General features: G+C 37.4%; 1 protein-coding gene across 1 annotated transcript in view; it reads right to left on the bottom strand.

Annotated features, from left to right (window-relative positions):
• Positions 1 to 20,398, bottom strand: part of LOC109382177 (nuclear receptor corepressor 1) — a gene marked incomplete at its 5' end in the record, with an annotated part of 104,765 nt that overhangs the window by 63,178 nt on the left and 21,189 nt on the right. Inside the window, 4 exons of the mRNA XM_019641488.1 lie at positions 6,889 to 7,015; positions 11,629 to 11,768; positions 14,248 to 14,310; positions 15,943 to 16,160. Of these exons, the coding sequence (XP_019497033.1) occupies positions 6,889 to 7,015; positions 11,629 to 11,768; positions 14,248 to 14,310; positions 15,943 to 16,160 (548 nt within the window). The remainder of the gene's footprint in view (positions 1 to 6,888; positions 7,016 to 11,628; positions 11,769 to 14,247; positions 14,311 to 15,942; positions 16,161 to 20,398) is intronic.

Here is a 20,398-nt window from a genome sequence, read left to right as displayed (position 1 = left end):
GGGGGTTGTCACTTCGAGGGGTAAAAAGTATAACTATTGCACTGTGTTGTACAGCTGAAACTAATTCTAAAAAATGTGTATTTCATAAACAAAAAACAGAAAACTCTCTTCCCAGTTATCCCCATATCCTGCCTAGACAAGTCTCACAGATTTTTCTCTCTAAAAATATTCCTTGAATCTATCCATTTCTGTTCAACTTCACAACTGCCACTGTGGTCCAAAAATGCATTTTCTTCTCATCTACCTCACACCATTCTCTATAACAATGCCTGAGTGAACATTTTAAAAGCCAAATCTTACCAAAATTCACTCCCTCTCTCCCTCTCCCCTGCTTCCCTCCCTCTTATAACATGTCCGTGAAACCTCATTACTTTTTTTTTAATTAAAATTTATTGGGATGACAATGGTTAGTAAAATTACATAGGTTTCAACTGAAACCTCATTACTCTCAGGATAAAGTTCCAAATTTCTGAGTATGGCCTTGTTACAAGGCCCAGCTGGTGGGCCCCTGCCAGCCCTTCCAGCTTTATCCTGTACCCTGTATTCTCTCTGTATTCCACTATCACTGGCCTTCTTTCAGTTTCAGTGAATGCCCCATGTCTTCTACTACAGACTTCATACATACCATTTACTCTTATTTAAAAGGCTCTTTCACTTACTTTTCCTTTGGATATTAGATCAAATATCACATGCTTTAAGAAAAGCCTTGTATTGGGGCCGGCCGAGTGTCTCAGTTGGTTAAGACCACGAGCTCTGAGCAACAGGGTCGCCAGTTGGATTCCCATGTGGGCCAGTGAGCTGCACCTGAGATGAGGTGCCGCTGAGCTGCCACTCAGACAGCGCACATGCTCCTAACGACAAGGTTGCCGGTTCAACTCCCACATGGGATGGTGGGCCTCAAATAAGATTGAATACAGCACCTTGAGCTGAGCTGCCCTGCACTGCTGACGGGTGGCTAGATGGCGACTAGACTTGGGGCTGAGCTAGCTGCGCCCTCCACAACTAAGACTGAAGGACAACAACTTGGCTGTTCCCCTTCCCCAAATCCCCAACAAAATCTTTAAAATAAATAAATAAATAAAGCCTCCTATCATTTCCTTAACAAAGTTAAACTGTACTACTGCAGCTCTTATAACACATGTACTGGTTATAGTTAAAATTTTACATTTATTCACAAGTATTTGATTCCTGGCTATAAACACCACAAAGGCAGGCATCATATATTCTGCTTATCATTTAAGTCCTAGTGACAAGCACTGTGCCTGGCACACAGTAGACTCAAATATTTGATGAAGTATAAAGTGAATGAATGGTTGTGAATATGTTTTAAATTTACTTCTCCTTTCCTCCTTTATTGGACCCAATTTGCCACTGTTATAAATAGGATACAGAGGTGTTCACTGCACCATTAAGTTTTTAGATTATCTTCTTAAAACAGACTACAAGATAACATTAAAATTTAAATCTCCCTAAAATTAATGTATATAAATTATATGTAAAATTAATACATATAAAACTACATACCTCCAATGAGAATCCCAATGGTATGAAAGAAAACTTTCTTAAACTAGATAAACCAACTTTTAGTTTATATGAAAGAGTAAGTCCCTCAGAAAATCCAAGAAAATTATGAAAAGTACTATACTTGAGAGAGACTTGCCTCTCCAGCTAGTCAAATTTAATATAAAGCCAATGTATTACAAAATGTTTGGAACTGACACAGTGATAGACAAAATAAATCAATGGTACAGAAGACAATGTCTAAGAATAGATCCTAAAATATATGGAAAATTAATATATATCAAAAGTGATATTTTAAATTATTGGGTAAAGAATGATTTATTTAATAAACGAGAGCTCTCAAAACTGGCTACTTGTCTGGAAGAAAAATGTGAATCCTATCTTCCACTATACAGAAAAATAATTCCAAATGAAGAGATTTTTTAAACTTTTAGAAGACAATTTAGGATAAATGGGGATAATTTAGCTGTCTGAGGTACTGGTGACAGAGCAGTGAAAAAAATCAAACTACACTCTAATGGAGCTGACATTCTAGTGTGAAACAAACAATAAACAATAAATACAAGACATATAAGGTGGTAATAAGTGCAGTGAATAACAAAACTGGGAGACCAGTGGGGTAAGGAGGTATTATAAAGGTAAGGTAACGTTTCAACACAGGCCTGAAGAAAATGAGAGAATGAGCCAATAGGTACATTTTGGGGATGAGCGTTCCAGGTAGACAGATTAGCACATGCAAAAGCCCCTGAAGTGGGGGTTGCTTTGCTAGGGAACAGCAAAAAGAATAGTGTGGTTAGAATGGAGTGAACAATCACCTCACATCTGTTAGAATGGCTGTAATCAAAAAGACAAGAAATAAGTATCGGTGAGGATGTGGAGAAAAGGGAACTCTTGTTCATTGTTGGTGGGAATATAAATTGGTGCAGCCACTATGGAAAATAGCATGGAGGTTCCTCAAAAAAATTAAAAATAGAACTACCGTATGACCCAGCAACTCTACTTCTGGGTATTTATCTAAAGTAAACAAAAAAACATAACTCGAAAAGATATATGCACTCCCATATTCACTGCAGCATTATTTACAAGAGCCAAGACATGGAAACAACCTAAATGTCCATCAACAGATGAATGGATAAATAAAATGTGGTACACACACAGGAATACCGGGGGTTCCAAAAAAAAATGTATACACATTTTGACAGATGTTATCTATGTATTACTTTTCAAAGTTGAATTGAATTACAGTTGCAATGTATAGTATGAAGTTTGCTCAAAAGATGGCATTAATCAAATGAATGTTAGCGTCACCATGTGACAGGGAGGACAAAGAAAATAGCAGAAGCTCGGCTTGTCGTTCGAGGAGAGCAAGACCATTCTGAAGTGGTATTTGAAATTCATGAACGTTGTGGATGTACAACAACAATGGAGGCCTGAGTATGCAACAGAACCTCCAACATGCATAACAACTGCACACATTAATGATAAGTTTGAGACGCATGGTACTGTGTGAAGAAATTAAAATGGCATGCCCAGCGATATAAGTAGACGCTTTGGTCAGTGTTGCTCAAGCAGTAGTTTGCCATAATCAGAAGCATCTGGACGCTGATGGTAACCACTTTGAACACCTCTTGTAATTGCAGAAGTCAAATGTAACTTGTATTCATCACTTGTTATCTGTATATATTGAATATTACAATTCTAATACAGTATTTTCCTTTCTTAAAATGTATGTACATTTTTTGGGGCACCCTTTGTATTATTCAACCATAAAAAAGAAGGAAATCTTGCCATTTGTGACATGATGGATCTTGAGGGCATTATGCTAAGTTAAATAAGTCAGACAGAGGACACACACTGTATGATTTCACTTATATGTGGTATCTGAAAAATAAAACCAACCAAACCAAACAAAAATGAACATAGAGAACAGATTGGTGGTTGGCAGAGGCAGAAGGTGGGGGCGGGTGAAATGGGTGAAGGTGGTCAACAGATACAAAACATCCAGTTATAAAATAAGTTCTAGAGATATAATATACAGCATAGTAACTATAGTTAATAATACTGTATTGTGTATCTGAAAGTTGCTGAAAGTAGATCTTAGAAATTCTCATCATAAGAAAAAAAAACTTGCAACTTTGTGGGGTGATGGATATTAACTACACTTATTGTGATGATTATGTGATGATTTGCAATATTATACACAAATATCACATTATGTTGTACATCTAAAGCTAATATACTAGTATATGTCAATTACATCTCAATTAATAAACATAAAAAAAGACTAGAGTGAGCAAGCAGAAAAGTGGTTGGCAAAAAGGTCACAGATATTTGAGTGGCAGTTTCATGTAGGGCCTCATGAGTCACAGAGTCACTTTGGCTTTTATTCTGAATGACATGTGAAAGTATCACAAGATCTGAAGTAGAAGAGAAACATGATCTTACTCAGATTTTGTAAGGTTTACTCTGGCTATTGCATAGTGGGGAAAAAACATAATGGAACAAATAGCAGCAAGCAGACCAATCAAGGGGCTGCTGCAGTGGAGACAACAGTGATTCAGAAACAGGGGAGCCACAATGGAGGTAGGGAAATGTGATTAGATTCTAAACAGTGCATCTAAAGAAAAGTTGACAACATTTGCTGATGGACCACATGTGGAATGTGTGAGAGAGAATTACCAAAGTATCATTTATCGATCTGGGAGAAGATTAAAGGGGTTAGGGAAATAAAAGTTTGCTTCCGATGTTGTTTTCAATGGCTCCTAGGTAGCCAAATGAACATAGTAAGTAGGCAGTTAGAGCCTAGAGTTCAGATGAGGTCAAGTCTCAAAAATCAAAACAAAAGGCAAACAAAAACTCAGAACAGTGCCTCACACACAGTAAGGTCTTAATATATAGCAGCAATTACCGTTAGTGAAAGATGCTACCAAAATGTTGAAAGGCTAACAAAAAGCCTGACTTCATCTTCATTTCTATTCATATAGTGATGGGAAGCCTCAAATCCAAGGGCAAATTAATAAGTCATTTAGCTTCCAAATACTGGAAGACATGTTAGTGATTGTGCAGCAGATGATATCATCTGACATAAACACTTTCAATTACTTTCTTCCTCCAAGCCACAGAAGAGTTGGAATAAGGCATAATGCTTCACCAAGCACCAGCCAAATATCAGTGTCTTTTATTTCTTTTCCCTCAAAAAACTTTAAAGAATGATTTAAAACAAGAGAACAAGAGCAAATACAAACCTTGGTAAAGTTTCATTCAGTCTTTCTGACTTAGGTCTTCTAATTGTGAAAGATATTCAGTCAATGTGTGTTTTAGGAAAACAGACACAGGGACTCTTCCCTTCAGCAGCTGCCTTCATGCTCCACAGACAAGAACCTTGCCACATAATTAACAGTGAATCTTTAGTGTCTCCTTAAGTTTGGCAATAAGAAATAAACCATAGGTCGTGTAAACTGCATTGTATACTTTCTTTTCTTTGATACTTTCCAAATGAAGTTAAGTCAAAAGGAAATGGAGATCCCACAATTCTACTGGCAAGTTCATTTCCAATTAATAGGAAAATATTCTGGATGTCACAACACAACCACATGTATGAATGGGCATAATGTGATCATGCCACCCTAAACTTGATCAGACAAATATTATTTTAATATCTCATTTAACCGTAATTACCTTAATAACTTTATTTAAAGCCTTAATAACCTTATTTGACAATTTTAAAAAAGATTCACATTAAGACAAAGTCACAGGAAGAAATCAGAAGGATAAAAGTGAGTTCTGGCACACAGTTTTTGAGAATCTGTTAGCCCATGCATGAATAAGCTTTTCTGTTCTGAAATAATAAACTTATTTATGACAACTAGGCTTGGGCTTTGTTATAAACTGAATGTGCTCCCCCACCCACTCCCAATGTGTATGTTAAAGCCCTAACCCCTCAATGAGATAATATTTTAAGATAGTGCCTTTAAGGAGGTAATTTAGGTTAAATGAGGGAGAAAGGGTGCAGTCCTAATCCAATAGAACTGGTGTCTTTATGAGTAAAAGACATCAGGAGTACATGTGCACAGAAAGAAAGTCATGTGAGGACAAATTGAGAAGGCAGCCATCTGCAAGCCAGGAAGACAGGTTCACTGGAAACCAACCCTGACGGCACTTTGATCTTGGACTTCCAGCCTTCAGAACTGAGAAAATAAATTTCTGTTGTTTAAGGCACCCAGTCTGTGATATTCTGTCATGGCAGTCCAAGCCGACTAATACAGGCTTCATGTGCATTTGTAACCCAGGGAATACTAGCTAATGCCTACAAACCTATTACAATTAACAAACTCTGAAGACCTCTTTAGAAGTACCATGAACATCAATTGTTTGCAGCACTCTTATACTACCCCAGAGTGAATTTGCTCCAATCTTCTCTTTACTCTTGTAACACTGGCCTCACTTTTCACAAAACCGCACAGAAAAAAAGTTAACTTATTATTCAAAGCTGAAACCCATTTCAAGATAAATTTTCAGTTTAAAAGCCAACAAGAACAACTTGTAGAAAAAAAAATCTAATATTCCTAAAACTCCGGGAAGGTGTAGAACTTCTGAGCTTAACAACATCAGAGCCCACAAAGGAAAATATAAACTGCTCTAATTACATACAAAGTTTAAACTCTGGTAATTCAAAGGTAAAACAAAAAAGGGGGAGGGAAATAAGATGGAGAAAATATTTGCAAATACAAGAAAAAAAGAACATGTTTAAGACATATAAAGAACTACTAAAATTGTTGTGAAAATCCTCATTTCAGAAGCAATCAATTTACAAAAGAAATCCACAGAAACTTTAATAGCAATGTAAACTGAAAGAAATGTTACTTCTTTTCTTTAACTAGCAAAACAAAATATTTACATTCTCAGGAAGTTGTCATTAATTTTTCAAGTGACAAAAAGGATTTTATTTATTTTCCTAAATTTCTTGGGTTGACATTTTTTTCTACCTGGGATTTTAGGGTCATTATTTCTTTTTATATGTAAACAAATGAAATAAACCCAATGCAATAAAATAAAGAGGGAAAAGTATCTGATGATACCAACTGAATAAATAAATGTGGCAGACATTTTATTAATGTTGGCACGTAAGTGAATGGGACTGCTCTCCAGATGTTCTGGTTGTAGCACTTGGACCATTTCAGGTACTACATAAATATTTGTTGGCTGGATTAATAAATACATTATGTTCAAGTTTCAAGTCCGTATGCCATGAAAACACTGATATACTATTTCCTTAATGAAGCAATTCCTAAATAGTGAAATGACTAAGCTAAAAATTACATATTTGGGCTCGCAGAAGTCACAACTACAGTTAAGATTTTGAGATACCTTCACTGTCTTCTGGATTTTCTTCCTCATTGGAGGCTTCAATATCTTCATCCTCCTGAGCAGAAACAGTGGAAGCTACACTTTCACACTGAGACACATCTCGCTCTTCACGAGGTTTTCGTGAAGTCTAGAGAAGCAAAAAATATTAAAATAAATTATTTAAGATTTAAATAACTAAAAGGAGAGAAATAAACCTTTTCATATCTGAAATAACATAGAACACTGATACATACACAAATACTAAACAAGAAGACTGTGTCTGAAAGTGCAGTTATCTCTAGGTAACCACCAACTGGTCTTTTGTGTAGACGACTCACTTTCATTAAAGTGATCGAAAGTTAAATCTGAAACATTTTTGAAATTACTCGCCACTTATACTTGTAAAATAGCCCCCCCCCCCCAAAAAAAAAATCACAAAACTCCTGGGCTGGCTGAGTGGCGCATTGGTTAAGAACTAGCTTGGGATGCCAGGGGGCCCCGGTACGGATCCTACATATGAGGGCCAGTGACACTGCCCTCTACAGCTAAGATGCTGAACAACAGCTCAACCTGAAGCTGGGCTGCTGCAAGTCGCCAGAGACAGCGTAGACTGCAGCCCCTGCTGCAATGGGTTGCCATGGGCTACCGTGGGTAGCCAGCAGCCAGCGTGAGCGGCCAACAGCCGCCATGAGCAGCCGTCCAGAAGCCGGCAACTGATTTGCCTCGCCTGTGAAGAGCACAATGATGGTGCCAACTTGGGCCAGTGAGCAAAATCCTCCACAACTAGACTGAAGAACAAAAGGCCAGCAACTTGTCTGTTCCCCCATCTCCAATTCCCCAATAAGAATCTTAAAAAAAAACAAAACTCCTGGTCTTCTCCCCCTCCAAATAATTTTTAACATATGCATTTATTTTCTAATAAAAATAAACGTGTTGAATGTGAAATCTTCACATGCAATAATCTGTTATGTCTCCATTTTTTCACTGTATATAGTATTAGTTAATTTTAATGTAATAATTCAAATACACAAAAACATAACACCTATATATCTTCCACTAAGTTTTAACAGATATCAGACATTTGTCATGTTTTCCTGAGCTCTTTTTTAAAAAGATAAAACACTGTAGACCAACAATTGAAGCCAGCTGTCCCTATTATTTCAGTTGTAATTAAAATGATCAGAACATGAAGTTTTAAAGACATCATGATGGTTAATTTTACGTGTCAACTTGGCTGGGCCACAGTACCCAGATCTTTGGTCAAACACTATCCTTTTTGTACAGCTATTTTTTTCGATGAGATGAACAATTAAATCAATAGGATTCTGAGTAAAGCAGATTACCCTCCATAATGTGGATGAGGTGAGCCTCATCCAAACAACTGAAGGCCTTAACAGAACTAAGATTGATAGCTTCCTGTCTCCTAACCTCCAATGTGTGTGAGCGTGCACGCGCACGCCACACACACACACACACACAACCAGCAAGAAAAAAATCTGCCAGCTGACTGCCTTTGTACTCCAACTGCAACTCTTCCTTGAGTCTCCAGCCTGTCAGCCTAACCCACTGGATTATGGATTTGCCACACCTGTAAAATCACATGAGGCAATTTCTCAACCTCACCCTCGTTGGTTCTGTTTCTCTAGAGAGCCCTAACACAATGTTTATCTTTTTAAAATATGTCTGATTTATTCTTTACTTTTCTCACAAAACATTTCAGATAGTATGTGAAGTCAAGTCTCTCTTGTCAGTAGGCTTTTTTTTTTTTTTTTCAGCTGAGCCACCCTGCCACCTGTTGGCAGCTCAGTGGCCGGGAATCAACCGGCGACCCTGTTGGTCAGAGCTCGCACTCCTGAGTGAGCTCTCAACCAACTGAGCCACTTGGCCGGCATCAGTAGGCTTTTTGTTGGTGTTTTCTTTCCTTTAGGTTTTAGTTGCTACACCACATTTTTAACTCTTGCATTCTTATTTTTAACCTCAATGCTCTTTTGTGTATAACTTTTTAAATCAGTCAATGTTATACTACATATTCTAAGTTCAAATCTTAATCAGTTTAAATATCTGCCCTTTTATTACCTAGTCTATTATTCTTTTTTCTTTTTTTAAAGATTTTATTGGGGAATTGGGGGAGGGGAAGAGCGCTGAGGAATCAGGGGAAGAGGAACAGACAATTTGTTGTCCGTTTGTTCTTCAGTCTAGTTGTGGAGGACGTTGTTTCACAGCCCATGTTGGTATTACCATTGCACTCTTCCTGGGTGAGGCAGATCGGTCGCTGGCCTCTGGACAGCCGCTCACTGAGGCTCTTGGCAGTTCATACTGGCTGCTGGCCGCTCACGGTGGCTGCCAGCCACACAGGGTGGCTTATGGCAGCCCACTTCAGCAGGGGCTGTAGCCTACGCCATCACTGGAGACTCACGGCAGCCCAGCTCCAGGTCGAGCTGTTGTTCACCATCGTAGCTGTAGAGGGCAGTGTCACTGGCCCTCATGTGGGGCCCGAACCGGAGCCTTCCTGCTCAGAGCTGGCATCCTAAGCCAGCTCTTAACCAACATGCCACTTGGCTGGCCCTAGTCTATCATTCTTAATGATTCTCAAATTTTTTGATCTAAAGACAGAGCACTCTTAAAAAGTATTGAAAACCCTAAACCTAAAGAGTTTTTGTTCATAAGATATACAGATAGATATTTACTATATTAGAAATTAAAGGTGGCCACGTGGCTCAGATGATTAAGAGCGCAAACTCTGAGCAACAGGGTCGCCGGTTTGATTCCCACATGGGCCAGTGAGCTGTGCCGGAGCTGAACTGCCGCTGAGCTGCCAACAGGTGGCAGGATGGCTCAGCTGGAGAGAGCATGTGCTCCTAACAACAAGGTTTCTGGTTGGACTCCCGCATGGGATCGTGGGCTATGCCTACCCGCAACTAAAATTGAACACAGCACCTTAAGCTGAGCTGCCCTGAGTGGCAGATGGGCGGCCAGAGGAGACTGGACTTGGAGCTGAGCTAGCTGTGCCCTCCACAACTAAGACTGATTGAAGGGCAACAACTTGGCTATTCCCCTTCTCCAATTCCCCAACACTGTTTCCCTTCAACAATCCTCCAATAAAATCTTAAAAAAAAAAAATTAATTAAAAATGAGAAACATTTAAACTATTTATTCATTTAAAAATAATAAACCCCTTATATGTCAACATAAAGAACATATTTTTTAATAAAAACATAATTATTTTCTAAAACAAAAAAATAACAGTGAAAAAATAGCATTGTTTTATGTGTTTGGAAATCTCTTTAATATCTGCCTTAATAGAAAACACAATTCTCAAATGTGATTCTGCATGTAATCTAATCTGTGGAGAGAATACTGTTTTGGTTGAAGTACATTAAAAAAAAAAATCTAGCCTCACAGAGATACGTAGTTAAAAAACAAGAGCATATTATAATAGTCATTTCAGATGACTGTGAATTTTATTCTTTGATACTGTATGAAAACACAGAAAGTAGTCGTTTCTTAAAGGTTAGCTGCAATGTGAAATCTGAATCCATATCAATAAAATTCATTCATATATCTTGCATTTGGGTATACTAAAAAACATTTTATAAATCTTTTAGTCATACATGACATCTACTGTGACATCATGAATTAGTCTCATTTGGAAACTACTGAGTTACACAGATTTTTTTAAATTACAAATATCACATTAGTTATTACTACCACTGATATCATCAGAAAAGTCTTTGAGTACTGGAAAGAAGTTAAGTTCATTCACGGTTAGGGATACACATTTTCCAAAATTCTAATTATTGCTTGAAAGCTAGAAATTTAAAAGTGGCAACAAATAGTACTGGTTGTTTTCTTTGAAAGAATGTCTTCCAAATATCCAAGTCTGAAAAACCAGTTTGTCTGGCATTGTTTTCACATAAAAATAGTATTTCATGAACAAAAAAAAAGAGGTAAGTTCACCTTGGAACTCAATTTCAAAAGTGCTTTTCCTTGAAAGAGCCATCATACTTTGGTAGGGAGCAGAAGGGGCTTTACACCCACTTTATTTCATCACAGACATGTACTCAAGGGTCGAGATTTAGTAAAGCTAATTTTTATTGCTTTATTAAGGACATTCTTAAGTGAGACTGGCTTTTTTTTTAATTGCAAGCGCTTGGAGCTAAATACTACATCGAGTACTTAGCACAGCAGTGTCCTGCCATGACTCATGCTGAGGCACCAGCAATTCTCACTCAGAACTGCTTTGACAACATCACTGCAAATGTCAATAGAGTGGAAAAAATAACATCTTAAGAATTTATGAAAATAGTTTTGACTTCATGGAACCCTCAAAGAGCTCTGTGCACTTTGAGAACACTGAAACTTCCTTATCAGAAATTTTCAGTAATCTTGTATTTCCTGGCCTTAATATTTATCCCATGGAATCTTTCTGAGAAAATGTTTTGTAATATGCCAAATCATCACATTCAACATGGTGAAGAGCACTCCAAATAGTTTTCAATTCAAATTCCAAAATGCTTCTCTTTTTCAAATCCAGTGTATAGTAATCCAAAGTACTGAATTTCCACTACTATTAACAGAAATTTTACTCCTTGGGCAATAAACAGTCAACTTGTGACAAGAAACTAGCATATCTTTTACAGGTAAATGTAATAAATAAAAATACAAGACATAAAGTTTCAAAAACCTATTCTTTCAAGCTCAAAAAACAAACTGTAAGTAAGAAACAATAAGCAAAAGATTCACCACTCCTGATATACTCACTTTCTGTTTATGCTGCTGCAAAAGGTTGTCAAGATTATGTCGCCTTTTATAGTTAAAATAGAAATTTTTACATTGAGCTTCACTTTTAGTTCCCACCATTTTGGCAATTGCTGCCCAGTTACGACCATGTTCTACTAGACCTATATTTTAAAAAACAGACCAAATGTTAATTGAACAGTAACCTGACAAAGAAAACAAGAGAATAAAATCAACTTAATCACTATATTCACAAGCATCAACACTAAAAATGTGTTTCCAATTATTTATTGATATACTTCAATATTTACTGAAATATGTATTGACACAAAACTCTTTGACAGCTCTATTTTTCCACTCAAATTTAAAACATGCTCATTAAGGAAAGGGCTCACAACCTTATCTCTATGTATCTCCTAGAGAGCTAGGACAACACTGGACACATAGTAATAGCTCAAACACTTGTTACCTCAGTGAATAAGTACTCCTAAATCTTTGGAAACAGTATAACAATATAAATCAAATATAAATGATTAACACAAAGTAAAAATATACATAATACTCAGCATGTCTTCAGTCCATTCACAATCAAGGAATGACCTCAAAAAAATTAACCAGTTTAAAAACACCTGTTGTAATACAATGCATGACAGAAACCTATACCATCTGATACTTTTTAAATCAAATAATACATATATGACCACACATACATGTATGCAAGGAATATGGGCATATAAATGCATATATATGAGGTATGATCAAAAAATATAGTGAATGTTTAATTTTTTTTTTTTTAATTTACAGTAAAAGACACGTTGCCATTAATCCCCCTCAAAATACTGCCTCTCGCATCAAACACACTTATCCCATTGTTCTGGCCACTTTCTGAACCAGTTCTGGAAGTCCTCTTTTGTGAGTGCCTTTAGTTGTGCTGTCGTGGCTGCCTTGACGTCCTGAATCCATTCAAAACATTTACCTTTCATGTCATTTTGACTCTGGGGAGAAGGCCGAAGTCGCACTGTGACAGATCCAGTGAATAAGGTGGATGAGGACACACCGTAATGTTTTTATTTGACAGAAGCTGCCATACCAGAAGCGATGTGTGACACAGGGCCTTTCCGTTGTGATCAAAAAGCTTCAATGAATGCTGCTGCCAAGTGCCATCCAATGGAAAGGCAGGGAGGGATCTTCAATACAGGAAGAGGCACACCGAACCTTAGTAACAGTGTGTGACAAGTTTCAAATTGTTTAGGGCAGTCAGTCAAGTGTGAGCTACGGGTGAAAGAAGGTGTGTTTTAAAGTGTGCCATAAATCATCCTCCATCATGACAATGCTCATGTCACACATGGCTTCTGGTATACGGCAATTTCTGTCAAATAAAAACATTACGGTGTGTCCTCATCCACCTTATTCACCAGATCTAGCACCGTGCAACTTCTGGCTCTTCCCCAAAGTCAAAATGATTCAGGACTTCGAGGCAGCCACGACAGTGCAATTAAAGACACTCATGAAAGAGAACTTCCACAACTGTTTCAGAAAGAGGCAAGAATGACGGGATAAGTGTGTTTAAAGAGATGGAGAGTATTCTGAGGGGGATTAATGGCAATGTGACTTTTACTGTAATAAATTTTTTTAATTTAAACATTCACCATATTATTTGATCACACCTCATATATGTAGCAGGAAATGATCAAAAGAGAATAAATGCGAATCTTTTAAAAACTTATACATATAATCATGAGAAATCACAAATTTTCTAATCATGGCAAACTTCAAATAAAAGACAGAACACTTTAGGCTGCTGTATTTTTTATAAAGTTGGTTTATATGAATCTTAAATGTATCATTCATTAACTGTTAAACAGAAAGTAAATCTGAAATATGTCACTAATAGGTCAAGCTATTTATAATTTCTTTCTAGAACTACAAGATAAACACTTAACCCCCAAAAGAGTTGGCTAATCTTTCTCAAACTTATTTTATTTAAAAAGTAAACTATTCTTTATTTATAAACCAATTATTTATCCTACTAGAAGTTTTAGTCCAATTTTATACTACATTAATAAGCAATAACAGAAAAATACGAGATCCGTCATGTTCCCAAGTAAGATCCAGGCCACACAGCTATGAAAGTGGCATAGACAGGATTCAAACTCTTGTCTGTTTGGCTACAAAGTTCATGCTCTCCCCTCTGAATTGCACTGCAATTTCCTAGTAGTTTACAATCAAATGCCTTACCAAATGAAAACTGAGAAAGTATTTACCATTCTCTTAAATGCAACTTGTAAATAATAGAAATATAGGCTTTTTATACCAAAATACCAAAACAAGTTTAATAGCATTTAATCACAACTATTCTAAAAAAGTGAAAATAACCTACTTGCTCTCTAATAAAACGACATTCAAAACGAACTGTAGAGAAAATCTTAATCCCTCAAAAGTGGGCCTCTTAAACAAGGCACACTTGGGGTACCTTCTAAGGTACCACACCGTAAAAAAAAAAACAAAAAAACTCTTAAGTTTACTTCTAAATTCTACTTATTGTGGAAGAATGTTCTTTTTAATTAAAAAAAAAATTTAGCTGCAGCTCGTTCATGAGTAATAACCCTAAAAACAAAAAGAACCTGAACTACTATCACTTACCTTTTTTAGCAACTTCCATTTCTTCTTCTGTCCATCGAGAGGTTTCTACAGGCTCTGTAGAAACTAAAATAAGCAGAGAGAACTCAATAAGGCAGAGGAATATTAAGTTAAATCCTTCATTCATAGATTATATGGCACCAACCATGTAATCTGTAACCTATTTATCTGACAGGTTATATATTAACCTTTTTAAAGCATTTGGTAAAAGAAACTATAGAAATAGGATGGTATCAGCCTCTTCCCCCATCAAACTAGAGAGGAAAATTCAGCATCTCTCAGTGTTATGATCTTTCTCAATGTTCTTTAAAGTTCCACCCATATCTACATGTTTGAACACTGTTAGTTTATTTTATCAGAAGTCCCGCCTCACTCAGTGCCTTCTCACTAATTACAGATCATCCTATCTCTCCTGAAGTATCAGAGGAAGAAATAGCACTCCACCTTCAGGTCCAGGCACAGTTCTCTCCTATTATCTGAACCTCCATCTCCTCCAACACTTGGAGGCTCTTATGCTCATCCTCAGTGGATCATGAACACTTTTTTTACTTTGGAAAGAAAATTGAGATTATCAGGCCTGAAATGAGCTCCTGCTATATTCCCCTCCTCTATTAATAGTACTATCATCTGCCCAGTCACTCAAATTAACAGGATCCTCAGACTAATTTTTTAATCCTTCAACTAATTTTTTAATCTTCCTGCCATTTACCAGTCACATCCAATGATGTGTGCCAGTTCTAATCTCCTGAATCCATCCATTCCTTGCCTCACCCACTGTAGTAATGCCCTTCTAGCTGGTCCCTCTTCCTCCACCCTTTATTCTTTCTAACCTGACCTCCACAACTGTCACCAGAGTTACCTTTTCTAAACACCAATCTAAACAAAGCACTGCCCTATTTCAAAACTTTTGTGAGCTCCCCGTTTTGTAAGCAAAGCAGGGTATAATTCAAATAAGGCCCATCGTGATCTGCCCCCATCTGCCTGTCTAGTTATTTCCCTCACATTATTCTTGCCATTCCCAGAACTTGTTTTCTTTCATGCTCAACGTTAGAGTAAAATTGGTACCACTAAACCACTAATGGTGATACTCATCATTAACATAATCCCTTTATAAACTGAGACAATGCTAAGAGAGAAAAATGCTTGGACTCTTAGACTCAATATTCCCTTGTCTAAGAATTTATTCCCATACACATACTTCAACAGAAAGAAAATGCTATGTGAATGAAGATTTTTTTTTAATTACAGTGCTATCTGTATTAGTTTAAAGGGTGTGGAGGAGATAGGCTAATCATTCAGCATAGGAAATATTTCAGAAAATTGTGCCTCAGGGAACAACACAAAGTCAACATTTCACAGCCATCAAAAAGTAAAAACGGAGATCACTTAGAAACTAGAAAATATTCATGATATACGCCAAGTTAAAACATCAGAAAACAAAGTAGCATGTACATTAGGATGATGAGTAAGTAAAAACAAACAAACAAACAAAAAAACCCCCAGCTGTATTAGGGTAGCAAGGCTGGGGCTGCTATTCTTTTTCAAAAAAGTTTCATATTAAAGTTTAAAAAATGTAAAGGCCAGACTTTCAGATTATTTCTAAGCTGTCAATATCAGAGGTCCCTCCTGCCTTACCCTAGCACTGAAACAGAACCCCAAACAAAACTGTGGCCTGTTCACTCCAATCTGTGCACTCACTGGGTTCTGGCGGCGGTGGCAGAGGTGGGGGGGGCTCCTCAGTGGCCGCTGCAGCTGCAGCACTGGCCGCCGCGGCTTCACTTGTCATGGACCTGGTGATCCGACCTTTTCTGCGACCCTGGCTATTGGCGGTCTTTCGCCCTCGGGGGATGGCCTGCTCTCTTTCCTCAGTTTCTTCAGCTGTACCTTCTGCCTTCTCCTTTTCCTTGATATTTTCCCTGCAAATAAAAGCAAATGAAAATTTTCTGTGGTTTAAAAGATATACATATTAAGGGTAGCATTGAAAATTCATTAAATAAAAATTAAAAAGAACTACCCAATCCCCCCGTTACTAAAATAAAATTTATGAAAAATTCTATCATGCCCCAATTTTGAGTAGCTTTGACTCAAATTAAGATATTTCACAAAGGCCTGTTATATTCGTTAATGGACTTGAAATTTAAACACAATTTGAAATCACCTGACTTGGCTACAAGAACACTCTCTGAGGAAGAAATAAATGACAGCAGAAAAGCCCCTAGACCTACAATTCACAGGCAATAGGGTACACCAAAAGACAAGAGTCCTGGGTTTCTGGCCTTCGCTCCAAGTTTTCTCCTCTGTGAAATAAAGAAACTAAAACAGATGCTCTTCATGAGAGATGTCCTTTCTGTGGTAATAATCAACAATAGTGTTTTATTAGAGCAGGCTCAATATTCTCAACCACCTCCAATACAATTATGTGCAAATGGCATTATGGCCTAATGGTGAGGAAAATGGCCTCTGGAGCCAGGCTGCCTGGGTTGGTACCAGACAGAGCTCTATGATTTACTAGCCATGTGATGACCTCCATGGACCTCAGTTTTTCTCATCTGTAAAATGAGGATGATGATAATAGCGTGTTTCACAGGACAACTGTGAGAATTAAGGAAGGTAATTTACATAAAATGCTCAGAATAGTGCTTGGAACATAGTAAGCACCATAGGTGCTTGCTACTATTAAGGCTAAACCTCCTTCAGGCTATAAAGTGCTTATCACAGTCTCAGGCACTCAGGAAAAAACTCAATAAGCAGTTCTTACTATTAACAGCAATAGTACTATAACAAAAACGGGAAAACCATTCTCTATACTGCTTATCTCCCAGGATTGTTATATATTTAAAAGCAAAGTGCTTAATGTATTTTTGCAAATGAACAAATAGATGGTAATATTAAGATTCAACTATTCTTGCTTAAGGTGGTGTTGTTGTTTTTTAACCTACTTCAAGTAAAGACCTATTATGGTTTACCAAGTTAGTTTTTTCCCCCCCCAAATAGAAAAAATGTTTCGAGAATAATTCTTTCCCCTTCAGTTCTAAATTACCCTTGAAGTTACCATGTAGCTTTTTCCTTTCACTTCTTTATTCCCTTACCAATCTGGCTACTACTACAGCCTCCTATTAGAGGTTTTGTCAAAAGAAACTAATGACTTAACTGCAAAATCAAACGACCTCTTCTCAATTCTCAGTGCATTAGTCTTTCTGCTGCAGCTGACACCGGATAATTCTTTTTATTTCCCTTTCAACTTAGCTTTTAGGATTTCACTTTCCTAATATCCCTACTGCTATTCTGGCTCTCCTGGGGATTGCCTTTTCCCCCTCACCCTTTAATATAGGGATTTCCCAAGACTCACTCTGGCCTTAAAGCTTTGTGAGGTTATCCATTCACATCAATTCTACTACACTCATACCCCATCTCCTAAATCTCCTAAGATCCACACTTGTCTTGTCTTCCCAATTACCTGCTGGAATAACCACCTGGATTTCCCATCAACATCAAAAAACACCCTCATCCTCACCACCCTGCTTCTTGCTCCACCTCACTCTCAATCATTTGTTAAGAGTACCACTAGGATCATAATCACTCAGGTTTAAACATTTGACATCATTTTTAGCTCTTTCCCTTTTTCTTTACTTCCTGTATGTGCTGTAATGCCAAATTTTGGTTATTTCATAGCAGTATTATTTCTCCCACTAATTCACCATCTCTATTTCTATTACCATTGCTCTTATTCAATGCCTTAGCATCCTAATCCCAGTCTTTTATAACAGCCTCCTGACTCATAGATCTCTAAACCATCCATTCTATACTGCAAAAGAATCAATATTATAGCAGAACTTTGGTAATAAACAATTCCATCCATTCTAACTCCTATCTATTCCCAAACAAATCCCAACAGCCTTCTGAATGAAATCTACATTTTAGCTTTCATTAAGGCTTTACATAATCTAACCCTAATCTATTGGGTTGTCAGAAAACTCATGACGCATTTTTGCAACGAAAAACAGAAAAAATACATCATGACTTTTCCAACAACCCAATATTTCCCACGTTTCTCCTTCAGGCACTCTATGTTCCATTCTAATGAGATCATTATCTGCCATTTCTCAAAGCAGCTTGTCTATTCATGCTATTTCCTTTATTCTATCCACATTAACCACTATCTCCTGCATAAATTCCAGAAAGAAGTTAAACTCAACCTTGTCTCCATCTTCCAACATACTTTATTGGTTCTGCTCATTTCTTCCAGGCTTTTTGTTTTTTCTTAAATAGTACTTGTATCTTGCCTAATTTTCCCCTACTAGATCGTATAAACTACCTTGGAATAGTGGAAATCTTATGTATTTTTGCATCCTCCATAAGATCTAGCTCACTTTAGTAATAAATGAATGTTTGTTAAATAAATTAGAGATTTTAAGAAAAAAGTAAAATGAAGATATGGTAGTTTCATAAGAGCAGAATCACTGACCATGTGGGAATATAAATATTATACCTAAACAGCTAAAAAAATAATTTTTTAATAGGTAGCTTCCTACCCAAAGCAATATACAGATTTAATGCAACCCCCATCAAAATCCCAATGGCATTTTTGAAAAAGAAACAGACCAAAAAAAATAATCAGATTTGTATGGAACCACAAAAGACCCTGTATAGCCAAAGCAATCCTAAGAAAAAAATGTTGGCGATAACACAATCCCTGACGTCAATTTATACTACAAAGCAACAATAATCAAAACAGCATGGTATTAGAAGATAAACAGATACTGAGGCCAATGGAATATAACGGAGAACCTAGAAATAAACCCACATATATATGGGCAGATAATTTTTAACAAAGCAGACAGAAACATATTAATACAATGGAGAAAAGAAAGCCTCTTCAATAAATGGTCCTGGGAAAATTGGAAAGCCACATGCAAAAGAATGAAACTAGACTGCTATCTGTCACCATATACCAAAAATAACTCAAAATGGATCAAAGACCTAAACATAAGACCTGAAACAATAAATTGCATAGAAGAAAGCATAGGTACTAAACTCAAGGAACTTGGGTTCAGAGAAGAATTAATGAATTTGACCTCAAAGGCAAGGGAAGAAAAAGCAAAAATAAATGAAATGAAGGGGACTATATCAAACTAGAAAGCTTCTGCACAACAAAAGAAACGATCAACAAAACAAAGAGGCAACTGGGCCAGCTGAGTGGCGCATTGGTTAGGAGTTGGCTTGGGACGCCAGCTCTGAGCAGCAGGGCCCCAGTTCGGATCCCACATGGGGGCCAGTGATGCTGCGCCCTCTACAGCTAAGATGGTGAACAACAGCTCGACCTGGAGCTGGGCTGCCGTGAGTCGCCAGCGACGGCATAGGCTGCAGTGGGGCTGGCCAGCAGCGGGCGTGAGCTTTCGTGAGCTGCCGTGAGTGGCCGTCCAATGGCCTGCAAGCAACTGCCTCACCCGGGAAGAGTGCAATGATACATGGGCCAGTGAAACGACATCCTCCACAACTAGACTGAAGAACAAAAGGACAGCAACTTGTCTGTTCCCCTTCCCTGATTCCCCAATGCTGTTCCCCTCCCCCAATCCTCCAATAAAATCTTTAAAAACAAAAAACAAAGAGGCAACGAACTGAATGGGAGAAAATACTTGCAAACAACACCTCTGATAAGGGACTAATATCCAACATATATAAAGAACTCATGCAACTCAACAACAAAAAAACAAGCAATCCAATTAAAAAATGGACAACTTAAAACAGCCACTTACCCCAAGAAGACATACAAATGGCCAATAGATGTACAAAAAAATGCTCAACTTTACTAGCTATTAGGGAAATGCAAATCAAAACCACAATGAGATACCACCTCACACCTGTTATAATGGCTATTATCACCAAGACAAGTAATAACAAGTGTTGGAGAGGTTGTGGAGAGAAAGGAACTCTCTTACACTGCTGATGGGAATGTAAATTGATACAGCCACTATGGAAAACAGTATGGAGGTTCCTCAAAAAATTAAGAATTGAATTACCATATGACCTAGCAATCCTTTTTCTGGGTAGCTACCAAAAAAATCTGAAAACATTTATTCACAAAAATATATGTAATCCGCCAACAGGTGGCAGGATGGCTCAGCTAATATATATATATATATATATATATATA

Source organism: Hipposideros armiger, unplaced genomic scaffold, assembly GCF_001890085.2.
Source record: "Hipposideros armiger isolate ML-2016 unplaced genomic scaffold, ASM189008v1 scaffold_61, whole genome shotgun sequence".
In the NCBI taxonomy this organism is placed as follows: domain Eukaryota; kingdom Metazoa; phylum Chordata; class Mammalia; order Chiroptera; family Hipposideridae; genus Hipposideros; species Hipposideros armiger.
This window is presented reverse-complemented; position numbering and strand designations above follow the sequence as displayed.